Consider the following 24,264-nt stretch of genomic DNA (forward strand, 5'->3'; position numbering starts at 1 on the left):
ATACATTTACAGAGCAGCAGTTCTGGCCATATCGGCTCTGGCTCACATGATGTACTGCTTTAAATGCATTATCGCTTCACTACCCAACACGCGAACAAGAAAGAAAATAAAAAAGAAACCAATGTGCTTATGTCGCAATTTCCGATAGGCCCAGGCCTAGAGAAAAGACAGCTATGGTAACCTAACAATTAGTATTTGCTCTGCCTACACTGCTGTTTGGTTGTCCCAAACTTTGAGACGATCCATACACGCATTAACTGAATCTTATAAACCGAACGGCGATGTTGAGTGACAGGATGCAATGCCTAATAATCTCACTGCCTTCGGCATAACTGCTAACAGTGCGCATAGGTCTACTGTTAAACATCTGAAAAATATTAAGCTGCTGTTTTCTTTTCATGACGAGCACTAGGCCTGGCCTACGCTTGAATGATTTATGACTGAATGGAACGTTGCGTTTTTAAAGAACTGGTTATTACGCCATGTGACAAAGTTTACACTAATCATCATCGTCTAATGTATCCTTATGTTGAGATATCCATTCTCTTTGCCCTAGGCTATCATTTGTGCGCGAAGCATGTTTCAATTAAGACAGTACACAAGCTATTTTTATTGTTGTAATATTGAATTATTTCATGAATACATTGTATGCACAGTACATTGTACGGCCAACGCAAGAGGCAACTCTTCTCTTCAATTTCCCTTCCAAATTACGTTTTATTGTCTGAAGACATCTATTGCAAGAATTTAACATTCTAACAGCAAAGCAAATGCAAGCTGACCAAAGTGCAGTCGGTTCTCCCGCCATGGTTTTTGAAATCACACACCTGCTGTATCTAAAGGCCCACGCACATAAGGCCTGCTACGACTATCACTCTACACGCCCTCTGTTGCACGTCACAATTTAATTAACTATAGCTGATATACTCGCTTTCAGACACAAAAAGACGGCAAAAAGACGTCCCCTCTTCCCGCAAATTTAGCGTGATCTCTGTCTGAAAAGGCCTATAGTCTCATGGGGCTGGTAGAATGTCCCATACTTATTACAGCTTCTTTCTATAACCCAAGGCTGCTTCATCTGCTGTCTGGGAAGGAACAGATGGGCCCAATCACACATGCTCGGTTTCATATGCAGTGATATTTTTTTTAATTGTCAAGGACAAAACCTGTATTTTTTCTAAGAAAAGGCCTTTGACTAGAAAAGGTCTTTGACTAACGGGTAGGAGATTCTACTGAGAATGCCAGTTGGAAGGTTGCTGCACCTGTTATCTCGACATCCTTCCACACACTTGTACAGATATCAAGGATCAGGGTTTTCCCACGGCATGACAACTATTCACCACCTTTTGGACAACTCCCATTTAATGATAGCTGTCTAAAATGATCAATTTGAGGTGGGAATAACTACGAGCACCCCCATAGTTGTAATTATAATAATGTAGACACAGTGGCGTGCACAAAAAAGGGCAGGGGTGAAAAACCAAAGGGCTATGTCATAACAAGCCCTTAAATGATGACTTCTGGAGGGTTTTGTGGAAATATGACATAACCTTGCTGTGAACAAAATATGCCAATTACAAAGCATGATTATCACATCACAGCATGAACTGTGTTATTTGACTTAGGGGCCTCAATCAGATACCAGGGGTGAATAACATAGCCCATGGCATATGATTGAGGGGCCCAATTAAGACATATCACGTAACCCGTGTGAGAGACCCTGCATCACAGTCCTCCTACATTTAGACAGATCAGGATCCATATCTTGGGTTGGTCTCACTTTTTGTCCGTTATGAGATAGGGGTGAGGGTGTGCAGTGACATGACTGCTCGTGTTATTCATGTAACACTGAATGCCCTGGCCTAAAGTGCCCATTGAACATGAACATATGGACAGTGCAAATGAGAACACCAACATGTCAGCTAGATATTAGCCTAACTGATCTGCCTCTTGCAGAAATACAGAAAAAATGTCATGGCACTGACTTTGGGAAAAACTGGTTTGGGGGCATATGGTAAGGAATATTGTAGGGCACTACATCTCATTTTACTGGGATTTGTTCCTTTCCATTGCAAGGGCACTTCATAGCGCCACAGTGATGTCTAAGAGGGCACTTTATGATTTGTATTTCTTCCACTGCAGGGGCAACCATTAGGAAACATAGGAAACTTCCCTAAATTGATGCAAATATGGACTCTGAAGAAGATGCATGGGCGCCAAAACGTTAGTCGGTTTGCACTAGGCTAATAAAAATCACTTAAAGCGTTGTGCGCTCCGGTCCTGCTCCTTGGTTCTTGTTAGACCTTGGGCCTCCTCTATGGATGCCCTTTACTTCACTGCATCATATTTAATCTACTAGAGCAGGGGTTTTCAACAGATTATGAACGAGGGACCACCATTCTGAGTAATTAGGCTATGGTGTGTATGTCAAATTTAATACCTAACAGGGATCACACTGACTAGTGGCAAGCAGCAGGTTTCCTATTGTTCCTATTGTTCCCTATAGTTTGGCAGAGGAACGTTGGCAGTGCTAGCATAACGCTAGCATTGAACAAGCTGAGCGTTGAACTTGGTTCAACTTTCAAAGCGCAACCCGAGCGTATTCAATTGTCAGTTTTGAACAAGATAGAACTTGTTATGGAGCATTGTGTTACGCTTACCGCTGCCGCTTGGTTGTTTCCAGTGTGATCCCCGCCTAAGAACGTGAGAGTAATTAGGCTTCAGTCTCTAGGTTTTAGGCTAGTGGAACATAGTGCATAATGCATAAGAATATGTGGATGCAATTCATTATGTTTTCTATGTAATTAGTTAAAATAAATGTTCAAAAACCTAACAAGTGGAGGACAATATTTTCATATGATGAACTAGAACACAGTAGTCAGACAGTAGTGGTAAGTTTCTCTGATGTTGTTATTTTATTTGTAAATTAATAGCTTAATGATATGACACGAATTATTGATTTCAGGCCCACAGTCAAACACAGTTGCTTTATGAGTGACATGGTATCGATGCAATAGAAAAGGGAGACATGCACACCATGGGGTTTGAAGGTGCTGTGCTGCTTGCTTTTTAATGAGCCACTTTAGGATAGCATTAGGGATAGATGAAAGTTAGCAAGCTAGCGAAATAGAAACTGATTTTGTCACTTAAATGAGTGTCCAACAAGTTAACACTCCCTGCTGACAAAATGTGCAAACTCCACTGTGAAACTACAAGACTAGCCAACTGATAGAATGAACCAGGCTAAGCTGTGCTTCCACATGTGCAGATGTCATGTACAGTAGCCAAAAGCACAGTTGATGCTTTTGTTGTGCATGTCAGGACTAACTGTTTATTCTTTGATATGGAGAGGAAGTTCATTATTTTGAGGGGCAGAAAGACCATGTAGAAATGTGTTCCAATTTCATACCCGGATTACTCGAGAATGGCTTATGGTATAGATTAATGCTTTATACCCTTATATTCTCTTATTGTATTGATTAATGCTTTATACCCTCATATTCGGTAAGGTCTGCAGTTTATTTCAATATATGGTTTGCCATGTGTTGAGTGAGTACATGAGATATTCCACTGAGAGTAATAGGTATGGAGATGGACGCAGAGCTGTGTGCAGAATGTAAATATGATTACATTTCATACAAATTCATTGTTAATTTTCTCTCGAACCGTTCTTCACAGTATCTAGTATCTACTGTAATATCGGAAACCTAAAGTTTGTGCTCTGTCAGGTCATATGTGTGTGATACTGGTGTGACGATTACTCAGGGGGGGCAGGATTTACCCCAGCTTCCCCGTAGACACACCCCGCTTATCCAATCGCTTATTTTGCATTATATATTTTTTATTAATTAATATTACTTTGTAGTGCTTTCACTTTGGGGCAGCCGTGGCCTACTGGTTAGCGCTTTGGACTTGTTACCGGAGGGTTGCCGGTTTGAACCCCGACCAGTAGGCACGGCTGAAGTGGATACTTTTTATAGGCATTGTAAATGAATGTCAGTGTAGCAAAAAAGGTATGCTCACAATACAGAATAGTATATCCCTGGATGACAGCAATTATATCATTTTCATTTTCCTGGACATCTACCTGTGATGATTTTCCTTTTGCCTTACACAAAATACAACCTTGGATCATTAATCCTACCCAAACTTAATAAAATAGATATGATGGTATTGGACTACTACATTCTAGTATCTTCTGGAAGTAGAATTGGCAAAGACACTGAAGCAGAAGGACTTGATATAAAAATAAGTCAGAGGTATTGGTATCACATCATTGATTTTCTATCCCATTCCCATTTCTAATTTAAGCAAAGCGCAAAGAAAGACAGAAAAGAAAGATACAAAATGAGAAGAAAAAGTCAACCTCTGGGGGCGGAACGAAATGAATGAGAACTTTGTTTGTGTGCATACTGTATGTGTTGTCAGCCTCTTTGTACATGTCTTTGCATTCAGGATTGCATGACCTTGTTTTATGTTTACAGAAGCTCTTATCAGCTACAAAATACTGTTGTGGTTGTAAGTGAGGCTTTCCAATAAAATATTCATGCTAAAACAGATGAAAGAGGGTTACATTTCAGTCTGGTCCTTTTAGCCCTGATCAAGAATACTCAAAGCTAGGAATAGCACAGGTTTATCCCTCCACAGAATCTGTTATCTGGAAGGCTGTACTTAAGCATACATTTGACGATCACATTTGATGAAACTGTCTTGCTAGGTAGCTGAGCTGGCTTTGGGAACATGATAATGGAGCATAAAGATAATTTCATGGAGGTAACAATATCGCACTATGGCTTGATGGCTTGATATGTTCAGTCTTACAATTTCACTGGGTTGCCTACACTGAGCAAAAGACTCAGTGTTACTAGGAATATTAGAAACTTGTTTATATCCACTGATGCACTTGTTTATGGGCAGACATGCCCATCATATCATTTACTTTTACCATTTTGAATATAACTCTCTGCTTTGTTTTCCTACAGCTTAACAACATAAATACAGCCAAAATAGAGTCCCAAATGGGCCCCGCTTTTCCATAAACACATTGGGCCAGCAGTGTAGCCCAGCTGGGACTGGGTAGGCTGTCTGGATGGCCCCTGGCCACAGGATAGAGGGGTACTCACAGGCATGCAGAGAGAAGTGCTTGCGGTCAGTTCCAGCTGCACTGGCTTCTCCCTCTCCAAGCAGGTGCTGGATAGAGTGGAGCTGGAAACAGGGGTCTGAAAGGAGTACAGATGCTGCCCTTGCAACTCTGAAAAGAGATGGAAATAGAATATTGTTTGAGTTCTTTTGTCACTTTTGGGAGATAGGCTAGTTGGAACTACCCACCTCAATGAGCTATGCTAAGCTATGCTAACGGTAGGTGCTTCAGACTGAGCACAGACAGAGACGAGAAGAGTGTGTATCATCTTATGTAACTCTGGGGGAGATGGTGAATGAGCTAATTTCCCAAAATGTTGCCATGTTCCTTTAACCTCTTGTAATTGTCATACAGGTAAAATTAAGACAATTTAAAACAAAGAACAAGATGTAATTTATGCAAACTGAATCATGATAACCCAAACTGCCCTGAGAGGAACACCACATATCAGCCCTTTTAATGACCAAAACAAATTCACTGAGTGGATCACAATGAAAATAGTTCAGGGATCATAGGACCTTTGGCGTGATTTCACGCCAGTCACACAGATATTTCTGAAAAAGTGTCTATATGATGCAATCTTTACAAACAGTGCCTTCGACATTACTTTAATGCAAGCAAAATGATGGTCAGTGCGGTGGAAGTGGCAGCTAAAAACAATTCATGAACACATGGTACCAGTGTATTTGGTAAATGGACTGCATTTCTATAGCGCTTTTCCACTCCTCTGACCACTCCAAGCACTTTACAATGCCATGCCTCACATTCACACACTAACTCACACATCGATGGCAGAGGATGCCATGCAAGGCGCCAACCTGCACATCAGCAGCACTGGGGTTAAGTGTCTTGCTCAAGGACACGTTGACAGGGTCGACCTTCCAGTTGCTGCACGACTCCTCTACCACCGACTGTAGGCCACTGCTGCTCCATGTAACAACACACTGGTTGGGCCCATGGCCACGTAGTGAAAAAAACACAATGGAGGGCACACAGACGACCACAGAGAGGCATGCGTTCACTCTATAATAATGACATTTACGTCACTCAGATCCTGGCAGAACCTCATGTTCTCAAACACATCAGTAATACTGTGCAGAGAAGAGAGCCCTGGGAGTTGTCCCCTGACAGTAGTCACTTACTCGCTCTGCGCGGTGACATCCAACACTCGCCTTGGCATCAGCGAGGCGTGGATTGACAGAAAGAGACATCTTTTTAACATTTTTCCTTAACTTTCCTTTTATATAACTTTCAAAAATAGGCACAGTAAAATGGTGAAAAAAATCTCCAGCCTCCAGTTTTCTGTGAATGACATGTCTCTTCTTGTATCTTGTCATGCGGTTTGTTATCTGTGTAACCAAAATGAAACTGCAGTGAGGTGCAGTGAGTTATCTGCTCTCTGTGCACAGTGCCTATAAAGAGACAATAAGGAGAACGATGACATTTCTCAACTCAACACTGACCTTTGCTATTCAGGGTTCAAGATACAATAACAATTTTTATTCATAACCATTTATCATTATCTTGAAAGCTTACAGAATATGGTATTCATAATTTGTGATTTCAGTTCAAATCCTACTGAGTGATTGTGAGTGCTTGTGCATAAAGAGATGTCTTTGTACAGTATGTCCATGTCCATGTTGGGGAAAGCTGCGAGGCATGGCAGAAGAACCACAAATGAATGATCCTCAAACAAAATCGTCGTTAAATCACAGGGCACCTCCTGTGAGAAGATCATTTACTGCTAGAGTCACAGTTTTTATCCAGTGGGTTATTTACTGGGTTTTTAACATTTGCATTAGCTATGTAAAATCATAGGCAATGGAGCTGAATCAGAATTCAAGGATTAAAAACCTTTATTGTCTATCAAATATTAATAGAACATTTTCTTGGGTTATAAACACCCATAGGATTAGAGAATCATGAAAACATCTATAGTCTGTGCTAAGCTGCATTATCTGTGGTGCCTTTTTACAGTGTTTTACTGCTGTTCAGTACCAGGGAGCTCTCCTTGAACCAAAAGACCATGGTGTTTACATATTGCCTGTATGTGAATAGGAAGTGCTCATCTGTCAGGTGGACCACCAAGGCCATGTCATCAGCATATTTGAAAAGTCACACTCCATTGCTGCTGCAGGTGTTTCATGTGTGCATATGGAGAAGATGGGCCACATGTAGGAGCCCTGTAGTTAAACATGTTGCTGATTCTGTTGAAACGTTCTTCATCCGCAACAAAAGTGTTGACTTGTGGTAGATGGTGATGCAGAAGCTCATTCATGATTAGAATATTAAAGCAGATGAAAAGTCCAACAATAAAATCCTGATGTATCAATCACGATGCCTAGCCACAGTGTCCAGAAGACTTAAGGCAATACAACTCTACTTACACTAATACACAATTATGAGCAGCAGATGTTATTTATGCTGATCGACTGTTATTGAAGACTTCAGAAGAACATAACCATGGGATGTTAATAACGTCACCAATAAAAATTGAGATGAAGAACATATGAAAAGAGTGCTGACACCATCTGTCAAGTATGGGGGGGGAAAATGATTATCCGGAGGTTCTTAAATGTGTACCAAGTGGGGCATTTTAAATAACTCAGTAAGAGGATATTCTATAAGTCAGTTTTACATTGTCAGACACTATGACAGCCTGGAATATAGATTCAAGAGAAAAACGTATCTAATTTCTTTCAAAAGGTTAAAGTCATAACGTATAGTAACATATCATAACATATAGTCATAATGTATTTCATCTGAGGAAGTCACTACAGCCTGTCTATCCTCGCTGACATTGTTCTTCATTTCATTTGGTCAAATAATGTTCATTCATGCATTTCAAATTACAGCTAGTGTGTGGAGAGAGAAGGCACTGGATATGAATACAATATTGAGGTACTGCTGTGCAAGAACATGTGTGTGCAAGTGCTTGTGGTGTAGAGTGGAAAAGATTGCAGCCCTTGGCACTAGCCCTCAGCATTGGATCAGAAGAGACTAATATTTTATGACAGCAGTCAGGGCAGCGGACACTATGACCACAGGGAACTATAACAACATAGTCAACATGGATATACACCCCACCATCAAAAATACATGACAAAATACATGACATCCTTTTGGATGGCCACAGGAGCATAAGATTGCCGCATACTAATTGAGCAGAAGATGCAGAAATAAGTCTTTTGATCTCTCTCACCTACTGCCAAAGAGCTCAAGTAATGACTAATAAACACTTTTTCACCAACATCATGCATCACATAACACATTCATATTATAGGGCATTTTACTGTCATTGGACATACTTCTTAAACACTATTTATACACTTTTTACATTTTTGAATTGACACTGGGATCCAATTCGGAGGGACAACTGTGAAACCATTTCATTCCATCAATCATTTTCATCCATCACCTTTCATGTCCTATTTTTGCACTTCCCCTAGGTTCTACATCTGAGTATTAGTAGTCCATAATAAAACAGGGAAGTTGCACAACTGGAAAAACGTCTGACAAATCAGGGCTCAGCCAAACAACACGATTGTACATAAAAAGCAAAACAAATCCTCGAGGAGTCACCATAGGGCAACAGGATGAAAGAGAAAAACACAAGAAAGGCTTTCATAAGCCCTTCCCTTTCACAAACCCCAACTCTGACCAATCACAATGCTGAGGGAAAGAGCAAAGAGGGAGGAGAATGTCAACGTGAGGTTGTGAGGGGGGAGCAGAGAGAAGGAACGAGAGAGACACACCACAAGGCGATGTGCAAGTCAGAAAGACGGTGTGGAAAGACAGACCAATAGGGAGAGACACGGCTCATTAAGCTGCAGAGTAAATGTAATAATGAAACAGAGTGAAAACAGAGGAAAGGTCAAGAGAAGAGAGGAGTGACAGAGCAAAATGGAGAACTAACAGCAACACAAGTACCAGAAGGAGTGAGAAGGATGGAGAAAAGGGCTGGAATTCTATGCATCTGGATGTGAGGGGGAGCTCTAAGTATTCATCAAAACACCTCTAATGACGTATTGTACTTAACTTCTGGGATCTTTGATGGAGATTGAGATTGTGATGAACACTTAGCAGAAACATGGGAGATGGATGTTCTGAGCTAAGGAGAAAAGCTGAAAGCCTGCTGGTAAATGGATATGACTGCACTCGATGACTATCCATCCAGACTCTTTACTGTTAATAAAGGGCAACTAAAGGGACCATATATTCAAAGTAAAAAGTGACGCATATAACATTAAGTCAATGCACTCTAATTATTGACTGTTAAGATAGTTTGGAAAAAAAAAAAACTTAAAAGCCTGTGGTTGCCAATTGGGTGTTGATGTAAGTACTTGGGAAGTGCAAATCAAATCAATGGGGAAGCAGAGACTACTTGGAAGAAACTATTATCAGGTTGACTTGAGAAAAGCATCCTGATTCTTAGGCAGCACTTAATGTGTCTTGCTTTTAAAACAACTGAAACCCGCTGTCACCTACTGGAGTAATCATGCAAGGCAGATTCTAATTTGGGATATCCATTGTATCTTTTGACAACACATTGGTAAGTAAAACTATTTTTGATGGTCTGATATAGTTTCAAAACTAAGGATAAAAAGATACATTCTTACTGATATGTATTCTCTTTATAAATCACTGCTGGAAACCACCCATTAATAAAATATCAATTAAATGAAATATTAGTTAATCAATAAACTCATTTAATAAATATCTTCTCTCATTTGCTTTTCATTGCAGCTCCGTCAGCCCAATATGTTCTTCAACTGTTTACACAGTTTGGTCTTTCCACAATTTGGCATCTGATTTTCCAAAAACACTGGGACGTGCTCAAAGCTTATTTGTTCTCATAAATTCAGGTTCATTTGCAAAAATTCCTTGCAGTATACTGCCAGCACCATGTTGTCGGCTTGGGGTGTGGCCATAACCTTGATACTGGGCTCAGTCCCACTGAAACAGGCTGGAGGCAGCTGTCCTTCAAAGTGTCTGTGTGCATCTGATATCCTTAGCTGCAGCTCCCTCGGCTTGGAGCAACTGCCTGCCACACTGCCCACAACAGCTGCCACACTAGACTTTAACCACAATCAACTATCACAACTTGAAGAACACAGTTTTGCAGAACTGCCTCGGCTGGATACACTACAACTGGCCCACAACCGACTTAGCAGACTGGCACGAGGGACCTTCCAAAATGCTAGCAGCCTGAGGCACCTGGATCTGTCATCCAACCTCTTCTATGTTGTGGAGCAGCATTACTTCCAAGAGCTGGTCGGGATGGAAGAGCTGCTTCTCTTCAACAACCGCATCACCCAAGTGGAGAGTCGGGCATTAGCCGGGCTTAGCAACCTGCACAAGGCCTACCTGAGTCACAACCTTCTCACAGACTTCCCCTTTTTCTCAATACAGGAGCACAGCCACCCTTTGCTGAGCACACTGGACCTTTCTTCCAATCGCCTGCCCAAACTACCACTAGAGGACATCTGGGCCTTGCCTGCTGCAGTGCAGAGTGGTCTCTTTCTACATAACAACACACTGATCTGTGACTGCTCCATGTACAGCCTTTTTCATCACTGGGAGCAGCGGGGCTTTGCCTCAGCTAGGGATTACCACCATGAGCACACCTGTCTGTTGTATGGAGAACGAAGAGCTTCTGTACGATTCTTCCAGCATAGACGCTTCTTTGAAAACTGCACCTTGCACATACAACAGGGGTTGGTGGGCGAAAAAGACAACAGCTTGCAGGCCTATGTCGGTGATTCAATCACACTTGAGTGCCAGACTTCACTGAGAGGGGAACAGATGAGACATGTATGGGTTTCGCCCCAGCGGGAGTACATTGCCCCTCCAGGCAACAATAATTCACTGCGCATGCATGCTAACGGAAGTCTGGAAATCATCTCAGCACAGGTCAAAGATTCTGGGGTGTACTGGTGTATGGCCCTGGACCACCAGCGCAATGAGACACAAGAGGTAAATGTGACAGTGGTATCACGCCATGTGGAGTATGAGCCCTTCAATACCGGCTTCACTACCCTCCTAGGCTGTGTGGTGAGCCTGGTGCTGGTCCTGATGTACCTGTACCTGACACCCTGTCGTTGTTGGTGCCGTAAGCAGCCCCCTGCACCCACTACCCCCAGCCCAGCCAATGAGTGCAGTGCGCAATCATCCATCCTAACACCCACGCCCCCCGCCACCACTGAGGGACCCGGCCGTAAGGTCAGTAATAACAAGCACGTGGTGTTTCGGGAGCCTGTCAAGGAGGTGCAGAATGGGCGGCTGCATATAAAACCTCAGGCGCTGCGCCACAATGCAGAGTCTGTAACTTCTGTTTTTTCCGACACACCCATTGTGCCATAAGCAACCTCCTGCACTGCTCCTTTAACCCAAACTCCATCCCTAGAGCTGAATGGTACACAAGGGCAGCCGGCCTTACAGCCTCTGAGAACAGGGCTAGAGTACTAGAGTAACTATAGATGAGAGGGGATGGAGATAAAGAAGGGAAATGTTACGATGTCATAGTAAGACTTGCAGAAGCATAAGAAGGAGGAGGACAGTGTGGCTAATATGAGTACCTACAAACACTACAAGCAAAAGGTGGAGCTACACTCCTTCAGTATCTTTATAGACCTTAAGCTATGAATGCCTTGTTAAGAAATATAAATAAGACACTGCATTATACAAAAGCAATTTTTGACAAAAATCCAGTAGCTTCAAAAAACAACAATTGCTGTTGTATATCTATTTACGATCAGCAAACGTTTTTTCAGTTGGGTAAAGAGAACACACTAAAACAACTGTGAACAAGTCTAGTTTCCACTTGCACTGTGATTTACACCACACTTTTATTTTTTTATTTTCCTAGCTACTTGATTCAAATCAGTTTCTGTGAAAAAAGAAAAAAAAAATGGGTCAAAAGATTAATTGTATTTTGATTACAATTTACAACCAAGAAGGGTAATTGAAAAGTCTCCTATTGATATTTGCCAATCGTGAGGTCTTGACTTGTAATGTCAGGAGGGAAATAGATATTGACCATGTGACAAGAACAGATCGTGCACGGATGATAACAGTGTAACAGTGGAACTAAAAGGACTGAACAGACAGAACATTTCCATACGGTAACCTTTCCCCATTGTCATCATCCCATGCCTCTTTTCTCTCTCTTAACACCTTCCCTTTTCCCTTTACCAAAGCCCTAATAAATCATTCTGCTTCACTGAGGTAAATGTCTGCTTGTTATTGTAAGAGGGGAAAACAGAAGATGACAAACAAATCAGAACGAACAGATGACAGTGTGTAGTAGTAGTAGCAGCTATAGTAGCTAATAGAGACAGAGTGATCCCTTAACAGATTGTGTGCACTCTCACACCTGGAGGTGGAGTGTGAACGCCACTGGCTTTTCTGAAAACTTGCTCTGTGGTGCTAGAAACACAGATTATACACTTTACATACTGCACATAAGCAGAAGCTACCTCTACAACAACTGCAAGTAATGTCTGCATCATGTATTTTTTTCGTGTTAATGCATGATTCCATCATCCTCATCAATAATCATCGGCACAACTAGCATCACTGACTATAATCAATAACTGTCCAGAAAACAGGCACATATCCTGGAAATTATTTCAACCATGTCTTATGACCTAAAGTTGATTAGCTTATTTATGAGATCTCTGAAGAAGTTGAAATATACAAAACTGACACAATAACACAATATATAAATCACACTTCCTGACACCTTAAGAGAGGTCACACTAACACAGAGGCACCAAATAAACTGTTTGAAGTAAACACAGTAAAACTCCAGGTGTCCAGGGAAAATTCCAGGTGTATAATCCAATGTCATCTTTAAGGTTGCATCTTGTTCAGGTTCTGACACCACGATTCTATGCTTTTTTGTTACTAATAATAACTTTTATGCCATCACAAGCCTTATTTAGACTTAGATCCAGTGTAAACACTTCAAGCATTTGAGCTGTACAGATTGTGCAGATTATACAGACTGTGTTTCACAATGTCTATATTGCAGTGAATTTCCTGAACAGATATTGAGAGAAGCTCAACCCGTTTTTTTTTTTAAATTTTTTTATTTTGGTATTTTTGCCTGTCAGATTATTTGTATTCATGTTGAAGACTGTAGCAGTGTGTTGAGAAAATGTACAGTATGTGCAGTCTTTTGCATTTCTGAGTGTGTGCATATGGTGTGGAGAGAGAACATCCTCCCTACATGACCTGATTATTGTATTAGCAAGTAAAGATGTACAACTGAGACTTTCGCTAAGAATTACAAAATCATAAGAACAAGAAACATGCCCATAACACTATGTAACAGCCAACAAGCCATCACAAATAAATAATAAAATACACAAACCTCTTAACATTCTCACTTTTAACAGCAGCTTTGTATCATGATATTGTGATCGACTATAATTTTGTCCACAATCTGCTTTTCAAATGAGTAATTTATACCTTTGACAACTTCACCATACGTAAAAACGCTGCTGATGTCTTAGTAGCCTATTTATTTTCCATTAAGATATTGATCTGGGCAGTCTCAGCTCACTTTCAATTTCCTAGGGGCATAATGGGCATACCAGGAAATATAGAACGGTTCATTCTTACCGAATCCTTTCGTATAGCAGACTTCTTTCTTTCCCATTTCAAAGAAAACGCATGTCTGTGCCGGTGTTCTTGAGCGTTCACAAGAATGAGACAAAGAAGAGGTCACACTGACCATATTGCATTCATAAGAATGGGATGGAGGGATGAATGGACAAGCCAATAATTTGCTCTGGCTACAGCTATTGCCGATGTGGTGGCATATACATTTACATCAATGTGCTCAGAGTTTTAAAGGTCCCCAATCAGAAAGAGTGGACCTTTCAATGTCTGTATCCTTTCAGTCACCTGCAGGTGACATGGTCTGCACTGCCACAGCAGACACAAGTATGGTCAGTTTTTGTTGACCAGTGTGTCACCAAACTGAATATCAAAGAATAAATTATCTATTGATTAAGAATAAGACCTTAAAAATGTGCAATGGTACTTAATACAGACCGTGATGAGCAATAATATATACACATATTAGTGATGTATTAATGGATAACATGTGCTTGCTAAAGTGTTACCCTTTTTTGTATTTCAATTACTGCCCATCCCTGCTCTAGATAGGCAATTCTACCACAGAATTACTACTAATGAAATAGGTCTTGATTAGCATCTTGGGAGTGAAGGCAAAGACAATACATGCTCTTCAGAGGTCAAGTGTTTTCAGATCTCAATAAGGGGAATTGCACACTATGAAGGGAAACCATCAAACCATTTTGAGCATTCAGTGGATAATATTTGAATAGCTGTGACCACGTGAGGGTTAAGAGGTCATCTCTGTTACAGAATTGCTGTGCTGCACCTTGTTAAATGATAGCGCCAGAGTGTGGCGTTATAGGGATCATGCCATACTGTAGGTACAGTAGCAATTGTTTTCTTGTTGGCTCTGAAATAAGATGTCAATGTAACTAGGGGATGAAATAAGATGTCAATGTAACTAGGGGATGTACTGGGCTTTTCAAAGTGGACTGTTTGCTTCCTTGCCTGCCATAGAAAGGAAATGGTCATAGAGCATGTGTCAATTAGAAAAGTGCATGGTTTCTACATAGAAACTTCTCATATTCATTATGCTCCCTTCCCTGTTAACATTGGAGTGCCCAAAGCAATCTGAATCAATAAGATGGAACCATAGCAAACAGCAATCTAGTGTTACATCTGGAAAATGCCTAAAGATGTTGGCCAATCAAAGCAAAGCCAATCAGCTTGAAATTTCCTATAGGGTTTTCAGAACATTTCTTTTTTCAATGAAAGCAAAAAAAAAAAGACTTTGGCAGAGAAAACCTCATCCATTAATTCCATATTTTGGGGTATCATTTCTAGCCGTCAACACTTCCTTTAATTATTCCCCAGATTTGTGCAGTGTTTGAGTACCTTTGAGTGTCCTCTGCACCTAGTACCCTCTAGTTTTGCCCCTAAAATACCCCTCTCATTTTGTCTCGAAGTGGCATTTTCAGGATCAATGTGTTTCAGAGCAGCTCAGAATTTTCTATTAAGCTGTGAACTTTGCTGTTTGACACAACACAATCAAAGCCGTCAATGTGATCAGTACGTACTGGAAGAAATAAAAAGAAAACACAACACAAACAAGGAATTTAATACCCAAAACTAGACCTGCACATCAGCCAATAAATATTCTCATTGGTCATGGGACTTTATTGCTCTCTAGCTAACTGAGCATGTTTGAGACAGATAAAATGATAAATGCACTTACCCTAATGTTACCTTTGGAATTGTGCAATATTGCAATCATGCAACATTATGCTTTTATTTTAACTTTCTTGATAGTCCAGTGAGTGACACAAAGTAGGTTACTAAATATGAGTTAAAGCAGCACTCTGCTTCAAAGCTATTATATTAAGGTAATTTAGATAGTAAACAAACGTGTGATGGGGAGAACTGTGCACCTAGCATAGCTGGCAGCGCCTCACAGGCAGAAAACCAGCCTGGCTTGTCTGACGGTGAGCCGGAAAAATCTAGCAAGAATCATGAAACATTACCTGATCAGTAGATAAAGGTCTTTGGAGATCGTTTTTGCCTATTGCTAGTCCTTCGGCTCCAAAACAAATGCACATGTACCAGTGTCCAGGGGGAAAGGCTCAAGCCGTGAGAATTATTTATAACAGTAATCCTAAACCTTAAATTAATAAATGTAAATTGCAACCCTAAAGGTTGTTGGTTCAATTCCTGGCTTCCCGAGTTGCTCAGGGGACAATATAAGTCGCTTTGGTTAAAAGCATCTACTAAATGAATAAATGTACATTTTTATTTGGATATTGATCAGCACAGCTCCACTGATTGGTTCACTGATGTAGGCATTGAACCCAGGGTCTTAAAAGACGAGACTCACAAGCTGGTGGTGGTAAGGAGCGTTTATAATGAGTGTTTATAATTATAATAATCTATTCATTTAATTTCTCTTTGAAAATGTAAGAGGCATATAGTAGCTTGTCCAACTACTTTTTTTCTGATGTGAATTTCCAGAATAATAGTTGAGAGGATTTTTACCTTCAGCTTTGACTTATTTTACCAATCCAAAATGATTACTTTGGTGATTTTCAACGTATGTTCACAATTAGGAAAATAAAATATTTAATATAGTCTATTAAATACAGCCTTCTGGCAGACGTCTCCAAGAAGAAGTTTTACAATATTTTCTTTCTTCATGATGCCACCGATCTTCAGAAGTACACAAATCTCCCACACAGCAAAACAACACCACAATCTGATGCTGCCTCTTGGCACACACTAAAACATTGTTGCAGGCCGAGTTCCCCTTCATGGCAATGTCATTCTCTGATGGAAAGGATTTCCTTTAATAGGATAATGCACCCTGCCACACTGTTCAGGAATAAACCTGGGTCAATGATGAACTGTGAAGTATTGGCAACACTGCAGGCTCATTGACAACAAGGTTTAAGGGGGAAAGGAGGTTGAGCTGGCCCAGAGATCACTACACAGTACAGAAGTGGAGCTGTTTTTTGCATACTGAATACAGTGGCATTGTTTATGTGAATTGTTATTTTATTTTGACATTATTGACTTGCTTATTTACAGACTTTTTTGCATCTTAATGAAAAGACAGTATCAGTATTGCCAGATATATGACAGAGACAGGGTTCCTACACATTTTCCATTTCAAAATTCCATACTTTTTCCATACTCAAATTTTCAAACTTCTCGGTACATTTTTCTGACCATATTCTAGACATTGTCAATGGAGTGTTCTACTAGCATTGTGAAGAACTGTATAATAATGTTTATTATTAACTTGTTAGCCCTCAGAAAACACTTGCCCACTGTTGGATACTTTTCGTTGGGGGAAGTGCTGTGTTGGAAGGTGCACTCACATTTTTAGTTCTCTGTAGATACAGCATAGCCTACATGTGTTGGGAGACTAGTGCACTGCTGGCAGAGGCCTCAGAAATCACCGTAAACAATATTATTTGTTTGTAATAACAGTTTATCAGATAATGCATGTCTTGTTAACTTTTGCAAAATCAAAAAAGTCTACCAGTGTTTTAGCCGAAAATAGCAGAGCTACGCAAACATACCAGTGCACAATGGTGTAGGGCACTTGCATGTTGCAGGGGTTCTCGATTTGGTTTTGGTACCAGGGTCCCCTTGTGGGAGGACCCCCATTCAATTGTATCTTGATGATGTGGACTGACAGTTAAGCTACACAACAGTAGGAATGGTTCATTATGACCCGAGTGAAGTGATTAGTACTGTAGATGCAATAGTCTGGAAACACAAATATTTCTCCATACCCTTGTTTCTTTTTTTCCATACCTATCCAGACCTGGAAATTACTAAAATCAAATGCCATACTTTTCCAGGTTTTCCATACTGCGTAGGAACCCTGCAGAGATATGCTTATCTCAGATGCCTGTTCAATCTCCAGCAGCAGATACATACATTTTAAGCTTGATATAACACAACTTTTGCCAAACTGTCAAAGCCCCTTAGTAAAAATCCATAAACTACAAAGGAAAACCACGCTTCAGAAATACTTATTGTCTTCTAGACTCTGTAAGCACATATCATAATCAAAGGCAGTGAAATACTGGCTTAAATCACATGAACTACTGCACTAAAAAGACACTACATGAATCAATGCCTCATCTATTATATTTCAGCATGATATTTACACGACACGAGTGCCATTGGGGTTATGCAACAGTTCTACTACCAATTAATCATCAAGTCTTTTTTTGATTTTGTCAATTCATCCTCTGCCGAAAAAAATGGTTCCAATCTTAGCCCTGGCATCTCCTTTTGCAGAGCAACACAGCATATCACTCAAGAGTAAAGTTTAGTGAGAGAGGCTTTATATGCTTGTGCCCATAAACATTTATATGTGTACTTGCTTGTCTGTGTCACATGCTAAATTGAACATTCATCCTATTCCATTTTCTCTCACAAAAATGTCCAAATGTGATGCTAAAATCGCTGCGCTCACGTTTTGAACTAATGGAATGTTTATGTCGGAGTAATTACTAGCAGTAAAAAGTCCGAGTTGGGATGTCCTGGGATATCCCCACTCTGGAATGCCTCTCATCCAATCAGAAATGAACAAATAGCTCAACCAGACCTAACTTTTGTGTAATTGCCCATAACCATGTTTTCTAAGGTTATACATAGATTTTATGTTTGGATGCTATAACTTTTCTTTCTTTCTCTCATTCAGGCAGAGGCAAAGTGTGTAACATAAGACTTAATGGCTCAGTTGCTGTCATTCCTGCGATTTCAGCAGCATCTCAGAATCTCTCCCTGGACATCCTGACCTGCTTTGATCACCAGCACCATCCTTCAGACTGGATTTTGACACAGCTTGTGTAATCTAACCCTTACTATTGACCATGATGTTATAATAAGATATGTAATAAGAAGTGTAAATTGTATTCTAGGAAATCACATTACCATTGATGTTATGTTACACCTAAACCTTACATAACCTTGGATACCAAATTGTTTGAAATGATAAGTTATGAAAACTGAAAAGGCCAACCACCATAAGTGACTCAAAGGACTACAATGTTATATTAAGCAGGAAAAAGTTGCAAAATTGATGAAAACATAATCCAAAAAAGGAAAGAGCAAAATAGTAGCAAGAAATTTGGTGAACTTGGTGACACTAATGATGTCTGAGTTTCAATTCTTCTCCCCCTCTCTTTATTCTTTCCCTCTCAGGCAGACAATGACCAATCACTGCCCTGTCCCTGATCTATGGACCACCTCTTCATCTCCACAGCAACCTGCAAGGACGGCACAGCAGACATGACTCCCACTAACTATGAATACATATCACTCAAGAACCTCTCCGTCCACAGCAAACACATCATTCAGCCCCAAACCCTATACAACAACCCTCAGCTGGACACATGCCATATGATACAAACAACTCAGTCCATGTCAACTCAGTCAATACTGTTGATCACATAACATTTTTACTCTATGTATCAATTTAGGATACCTACTGAAATGTCTGTATAACATGTAATTTGCATACACCAGCGCATGTACATATAACATTATAGCTACGTAGTTTAGGGAAGGTAAAATTATTGAGAAGATTGAACTACAAAAAAAAGGAGGTTAAAAGATTTGTAACACCAGCCACTAAATCTGTTAGGGCCCGGACACACCAACCCGATTATCGGCCATCGGACGTCGTCAGACAGTCAGGCGAGGTTGGTGACTCGAGTCGGTTCGGTGTGTCCCATGCCATCGTCGGTCGGAGTCGATATTGGTGTTCATTTTGGCCGATTACACATGTCCAATCGGCCAGTGGCCGTCGGCCTCAATGACCAATCTGATTGGTGGAGTGCTAAAACCCTTGACTAGCCTAAACATGATCTCAGATTAGTAGGCCTATGACAATTAGCCCTACATTCAGCGATGTAAGTTATGAACCCATTTTGATAAACTATCCTAACATATTTTTGCTATATTTTTGCTATATTTCCACAATGCACCAGCAGTTTGTTTAGGATCAGCTTTGCACAAGCAGCGGAAAAGACTACTTTCATTCTAAGGGACCGAATATACAACCCGAATTCCGAAAAAGTTGTGACGCAGTCATAACTTGCTAGTTCTCAGAGACTGCAATTAATCATGCCACAGCGGGCCCGGATAGCAAACACAGCCTACCTTATCTTCTATATTCTTGTAAATCCTCTAGGTTTGTAAATGAAGAGGACATTGAATCCCCAAACATGTGGCATAACCCCTGTAGAACCTGATAATGTAATAATTTCCCAATAATGTAATAACTCCCAATAATGTAATAAAACAACTCATAACTCCAAAAAACATGATTACATGAAAACTGATAATGTAATAATCCCTGAAAATGTAATAAATTGCATTTGCCAAAAATGTAATAATCTCTGTACCGATAATCTAACAAATTATTACATTAACGGGAGGCTATTACATTATAAGGTTAACCTTACTTTTTCCAGAACCTAATAATGTAATATTTCTCAATATTGTACTAACTTTGGCCAATGCTGTAGTAACAGGCCACCATTTAGTGGGGACCAAGTGGTGAAGTTGTGTAGGCGACCACACACCGTTTTGCTGTGATCCCAAACTACCTCTACGCTAGCAAAGCAGCAGTCATATAGGATTAGGCAAAAAAATGTTACATCTGTTTTTTTTTTCTAGTAAATTTGTTTCAATGATTTTGCCAAAATTTCACAATCTGCCAATCTGTTGGGTATGACGACTGGAGCCTTGACCATGGATTTCAGGTTTCGGGACAGGGTATAGAGATGGAATATGGGGGACCAATTCAATGTTTGATGCAATATATTATACAGAAATATCAACATAACTGAGTATGTATGAAATGACAATTAAAAAGTACATACAAGTTGATGTGAACAACAAAATCTAATGCTGATAACCTGCCATGTTCAAAAAAGGAAATGCCAAATACTGTCCGTTAGCTAGTTTGCCATTATTAAAATTATTTAAAAAGCTCACTCTGGTTTCAAATACGAGATAAAAAAAAAAAAAACATGGCTCATATCTACTGAAAACAGATCAATTCTGTGTACATATTCTATATCTTTTAAATGCGTTTATAACAATAATTAGATGTCTATTGTCTTTTCCTTAAGTACTTCTTTATTATTCTTTATGAATAAAATAATTAATAACATTTCAAATCCATACCAGGAACATCTGGTTGGGTTGGCATGGATTGTAGCAGAATATTGTCAGGGGGACCTCTGGCTCTTTGGTGTTGTAATAAGTATGCATGGTTATGGACCCAGAGACAAAGATTGGAGGTGGGGTGGCTGCCCTCGGCCTTCAACACTTGAACAACATTTTTAAAGGCATAAATGAACGAGATCAGTGGCAGAGATGAGAAAGCCCCCTCTCTTGCTTTGAAGGACAAAACTGACCTAAGGGTATGTGAGCAGCTGTTCTGTGTGCAAGGTTACACACAATAGGATGAAGTGTGTTGTGTCCCCCACCCAACCTCTGTCCCATCCTCAAAAGGGTGCAGCCGTGGCCTACTGGTTAGCGCTTCGGACTTGTAACCGGAGGGTTGCCGGTTCGAACCCCGACCAGTAGCCACGGCTGAAGTGCCCTTGAGCAAGGCACCTAACCCCTCACTGCTCCCCGAGCGCCGCTGTTGTTGTAGGCAGCTCACTGCGCCGGGATTAGTGTGTGTGCTTCACCTCACTGTGTGTTCAGTTCACTGTGTGCTGAGTGTGTTTCACTAATTCATGGATTGGGATAAATGCAGAGACCAAATTTCCCTCACAGGATCAAAAGAGTATATATACTTATACTATACTTAAAACCCGGTAAGCAAATCACACTGTGTCAAAATCGTATTAGTGGAGCACTGTTCGCTACATCAGATGCCTTTTAGATAGCAGTAATGGAGGCAAATTATCTAAATTGATTTTCGCAACTGCTGCAGAAGGGGTGGAAATGAGAGTGCACTGGAGATTCCAATAAAACCAATGCACTCCATCTGTAACACTGCCACTCCAGGCAGTGTTAATATTTATGTCTTTGCTGATGATTTACAATGTTTTTCTTTTCTTCCTTCATTGGATATAAGTCAGGAAATTCCTTTTGTGTGCGAACACATTTCACTAATACAACCTGATTCTGAAAAGCTTAGATTTGTGAGGCTCAGAGAAGGAAATGTATGAAGATGTATCAAGGGCTGAAATCTGTTCATGTTGAGAATGGCTAAAATTAAGATGGTTCAGTAGATCTGCAGTTAATCTCTGCATGTCTGCCTCATTGTTTTTACACATGCATTCCTCCTCCATCACAAAAAAGAAAATAACTATTAAACAAACTGCTGCAAGAATACCAATCTACGCAAATCCAACAGGCATTCAGTTAATCATTTAGTTCAGCTGGTATTTTTCATCCTTTGTTTGACCACTCCACTCCACTAAAGTCCAGTGACTGATGCTTTCAGCACACTACCATTAGCTGCCTCAGCTCAGTGTCTGACACAGGGCTCTTGAGAGCAGGCTTCAGCCATCAGCTGGCACTGCTCCCAAAAAGCTTTTGAGAAATCCCTAGGCTCCAGATAGGTTGCCCCACCTGAACATATCAACATCCAGGAGTTGGGAGCTAGATTCAGGTTGAAGCACAATAAAATAGTATGGATGTCATTTGTTTTTGTTTTGCAATAAAATGATACCGTGCAAACAATTTTTTGCTTGTGCTGGAATATGTGCAAAAATGCAAAGTGGATGTATTGCATTTCCTTCGATGGAATTCCATATTTAGCACTAGTATTTATTATGACAGGCCCCACCAGAAAATAAAGTAACCACCTTACACTGGGTGAGTTTTCATTATTTCAGATGACAAATTGATTTTGATTTCCCTGACCATCGTCACTAAACTTTAAAGTTGCAGTTGGCAAGATTTTTTTGATCATATTCACTGAAACCGACACTATGCTCCGACAGAACAACATAAATCAGCCGGTTTTAGAAAAAAAAAAACACACTTCTACCTCCACCAGAGGCAGCCGTGCCCTACTGGGTAGCGCTTTGGACTTGGAGGGTTGCCGGTTCGAATCCCGACCAGTAGGAATGGCTGAAGTGCCCTTGAGCAAGGCACCTACCCCTCACTGCTCCCCAAGCGCCGCTATTGTTGCAGGCAGCTCACTGCGCCGGGATTAGTGTGTGCTTCACCTCACTGTGTGTTCACTGTGTGCTGAGTGTGTTTCACTAATTCACAGATTGGGATAAATGCAGGGACCAAATTTCCCTCACGGGATCAAAAGAGTATATATACTTATACTTATACCTAGAGCCTGTTATTTGTTTTGCAAAAATCCACAGCTCCCAGTTCTTCTGGTCCAATATGTCAATCACAGACTGGTCTGCACTGACAAGCACAAACTCGATGAGAGGGTGCTCGATGGTAGTGGGGGAGGGGCATGAAAGTTGCAAACATTCAAATCCCCTCAATCTGTCAGCCTTGCAAACTGCAGCTTTAAGAGTAAATTAAATTAATGTAGTGTACACACATTTAAAATATTATAAAAAAATAATTCAAAAAAAAAAAAAAAAAAAATTTGATTAAACTGGCATTTAACAATTAGATGTGACTCAAATGTCAAAGTACTAAAGGCACTCTAATAACAGCGTGCCAATAATTGTGAGCAACATGTTTTTGTTAAATATTTATATTATGAGATTTTCCTTTTTCTCAAAATAAATTAGCTTCCCTTCAAGGTTGGATTTTTCCTCATTGTTTTTTCATTGTTGTTAGTCAACTTTAGCAGAGGTGCCAATAATTCTGGAGGGCACTGTACTAAGTAAGCAGTAAGCTTAGAATTGTAAATGCTAATGTTATCTCATGATAATGGCAGTATTTGAATGCTCTAACTACATGTGATGTGCGTGAGTGTTAGTGATAAAATAATTTTAATTACATTGCTTTCTATTGGAATGTCCTAACTGTATGCAACACGAAGCAGTGATGTGTAGCGTGATGCAACGTGACATTTTGAGCAGAACGTTTGGCGGACGCCCTTTCTCTATTTTCTTTCTGTCGCTCCCGTTGCTCTGCTATTTTGAATGAGAACTGGGATGCAATAGAAGGGCATATTGAATGGATTTAGACAGAGAGCATTCAATGCTACACAACAGTCTCTTGCTCAGATGCAGTTAGGATACCCTGTTACAGGAAAGATACCATTAATATGATAAAAAAAAATGCTAGCTATCTGGATAGCATCAAGCTCCAAAGTAGGGTAGTGGGGAAAGGAGAATGAGCTTAGATGCACAATGAACTCGTTTGCCTTCTCCACATATGTACAGTACAGAATAGTGCACAGCATCATGACAAACTCTGAAGTGCCCTGAAGCAGATTTGGGCAAGCAAGAGAGTTGCAAAATGAGAAGGGTTTAAATTGGGCTTAAATCCAAATTGTGTTTTGTGTGAGCTAGCTAGCTAAAAGGCATGCAAACCTTGCAAACACTACTCACAGACCTATTGCCACTGTTAGA

General features: G+C 40.3%; 2 protein-coding genes across 8 annotated transcripts in view; one reads left to right on the plus strand and one right to left on the minus strand.

The window, feature by feature from the left end:
* LOC121707433 (E3 ubiquitin-protein ligase RNF123) overlaps window positions 1–24,264 on the minus strand; it is a 120,560-nt gene that overhangs the window by 13,894 nt on the left and 82,402 nt on the right. For all 4 annotated transcript variants that reach the window (XM_042089988.1, XM_042089987.1, XM_042089989.1 and 1 more), the window contains one exon: window positions 5,124–5,251. In XM_042089988.1, coding sequence (XP_041945922.1) covers window positions 5,124–5,251 — 128 coding nt within the window. The remainder of the gene's footprint in view (window positions 1–5,123; window positions 5,252–24,264) is intronic.
* Window positions 8,904–19,675, plus strand: amigo3 (adhesion molecule with Ig-like domain 3). Of its 4 annotated transcripts, none has more exons than XM_042090047.1 (4): window positions 8,904–9,692; window positions 9,887–11,362; window positions 18,504–18,588; window positions 18,944–19,675. In XM_042090047.1, the coding sequence occupies exons 2-3, from the start codon at window positions 10,046–10,048 to the stop codon at window positions 18,534–18,536; spliced, it is 1,350 nt and encodes a 449-aa protein (XP_041945981.1). In that variant the 5' UTR covers window positions 8,904–9,692; window positions 9,887–10,045; the 3' UTR covers window positions 18,537–18,588; window positions 18,944–19,675. The 4 variants fall into 4 exon arrangements, with proteins under 4 accessions (XP_041945981.1, XP_041945982.1, XP_041945980.1 ...); XM_042090048.1 differs by having other exon boundaries at window positions 18,441–18,588; window positions 18,944–18,964; XM_042090046.1 differs by having other exon boundaries at window positions 18,504–19,675.

This window comes from Alosa sapidissima, chromosome 4 (assembly GCF_018492685.1).
Source record: "Alosa sapidissima isolate fAloSap1 chromosome 4, fAloSap1.pri, whole genome shotgun sequence".
Lineage (NCBI taxonomy): Eukaryota > Metazoa > Chordata > Actinopteri > Clupeiformes > Clupeidae > Alosa > Alosa sapidissima.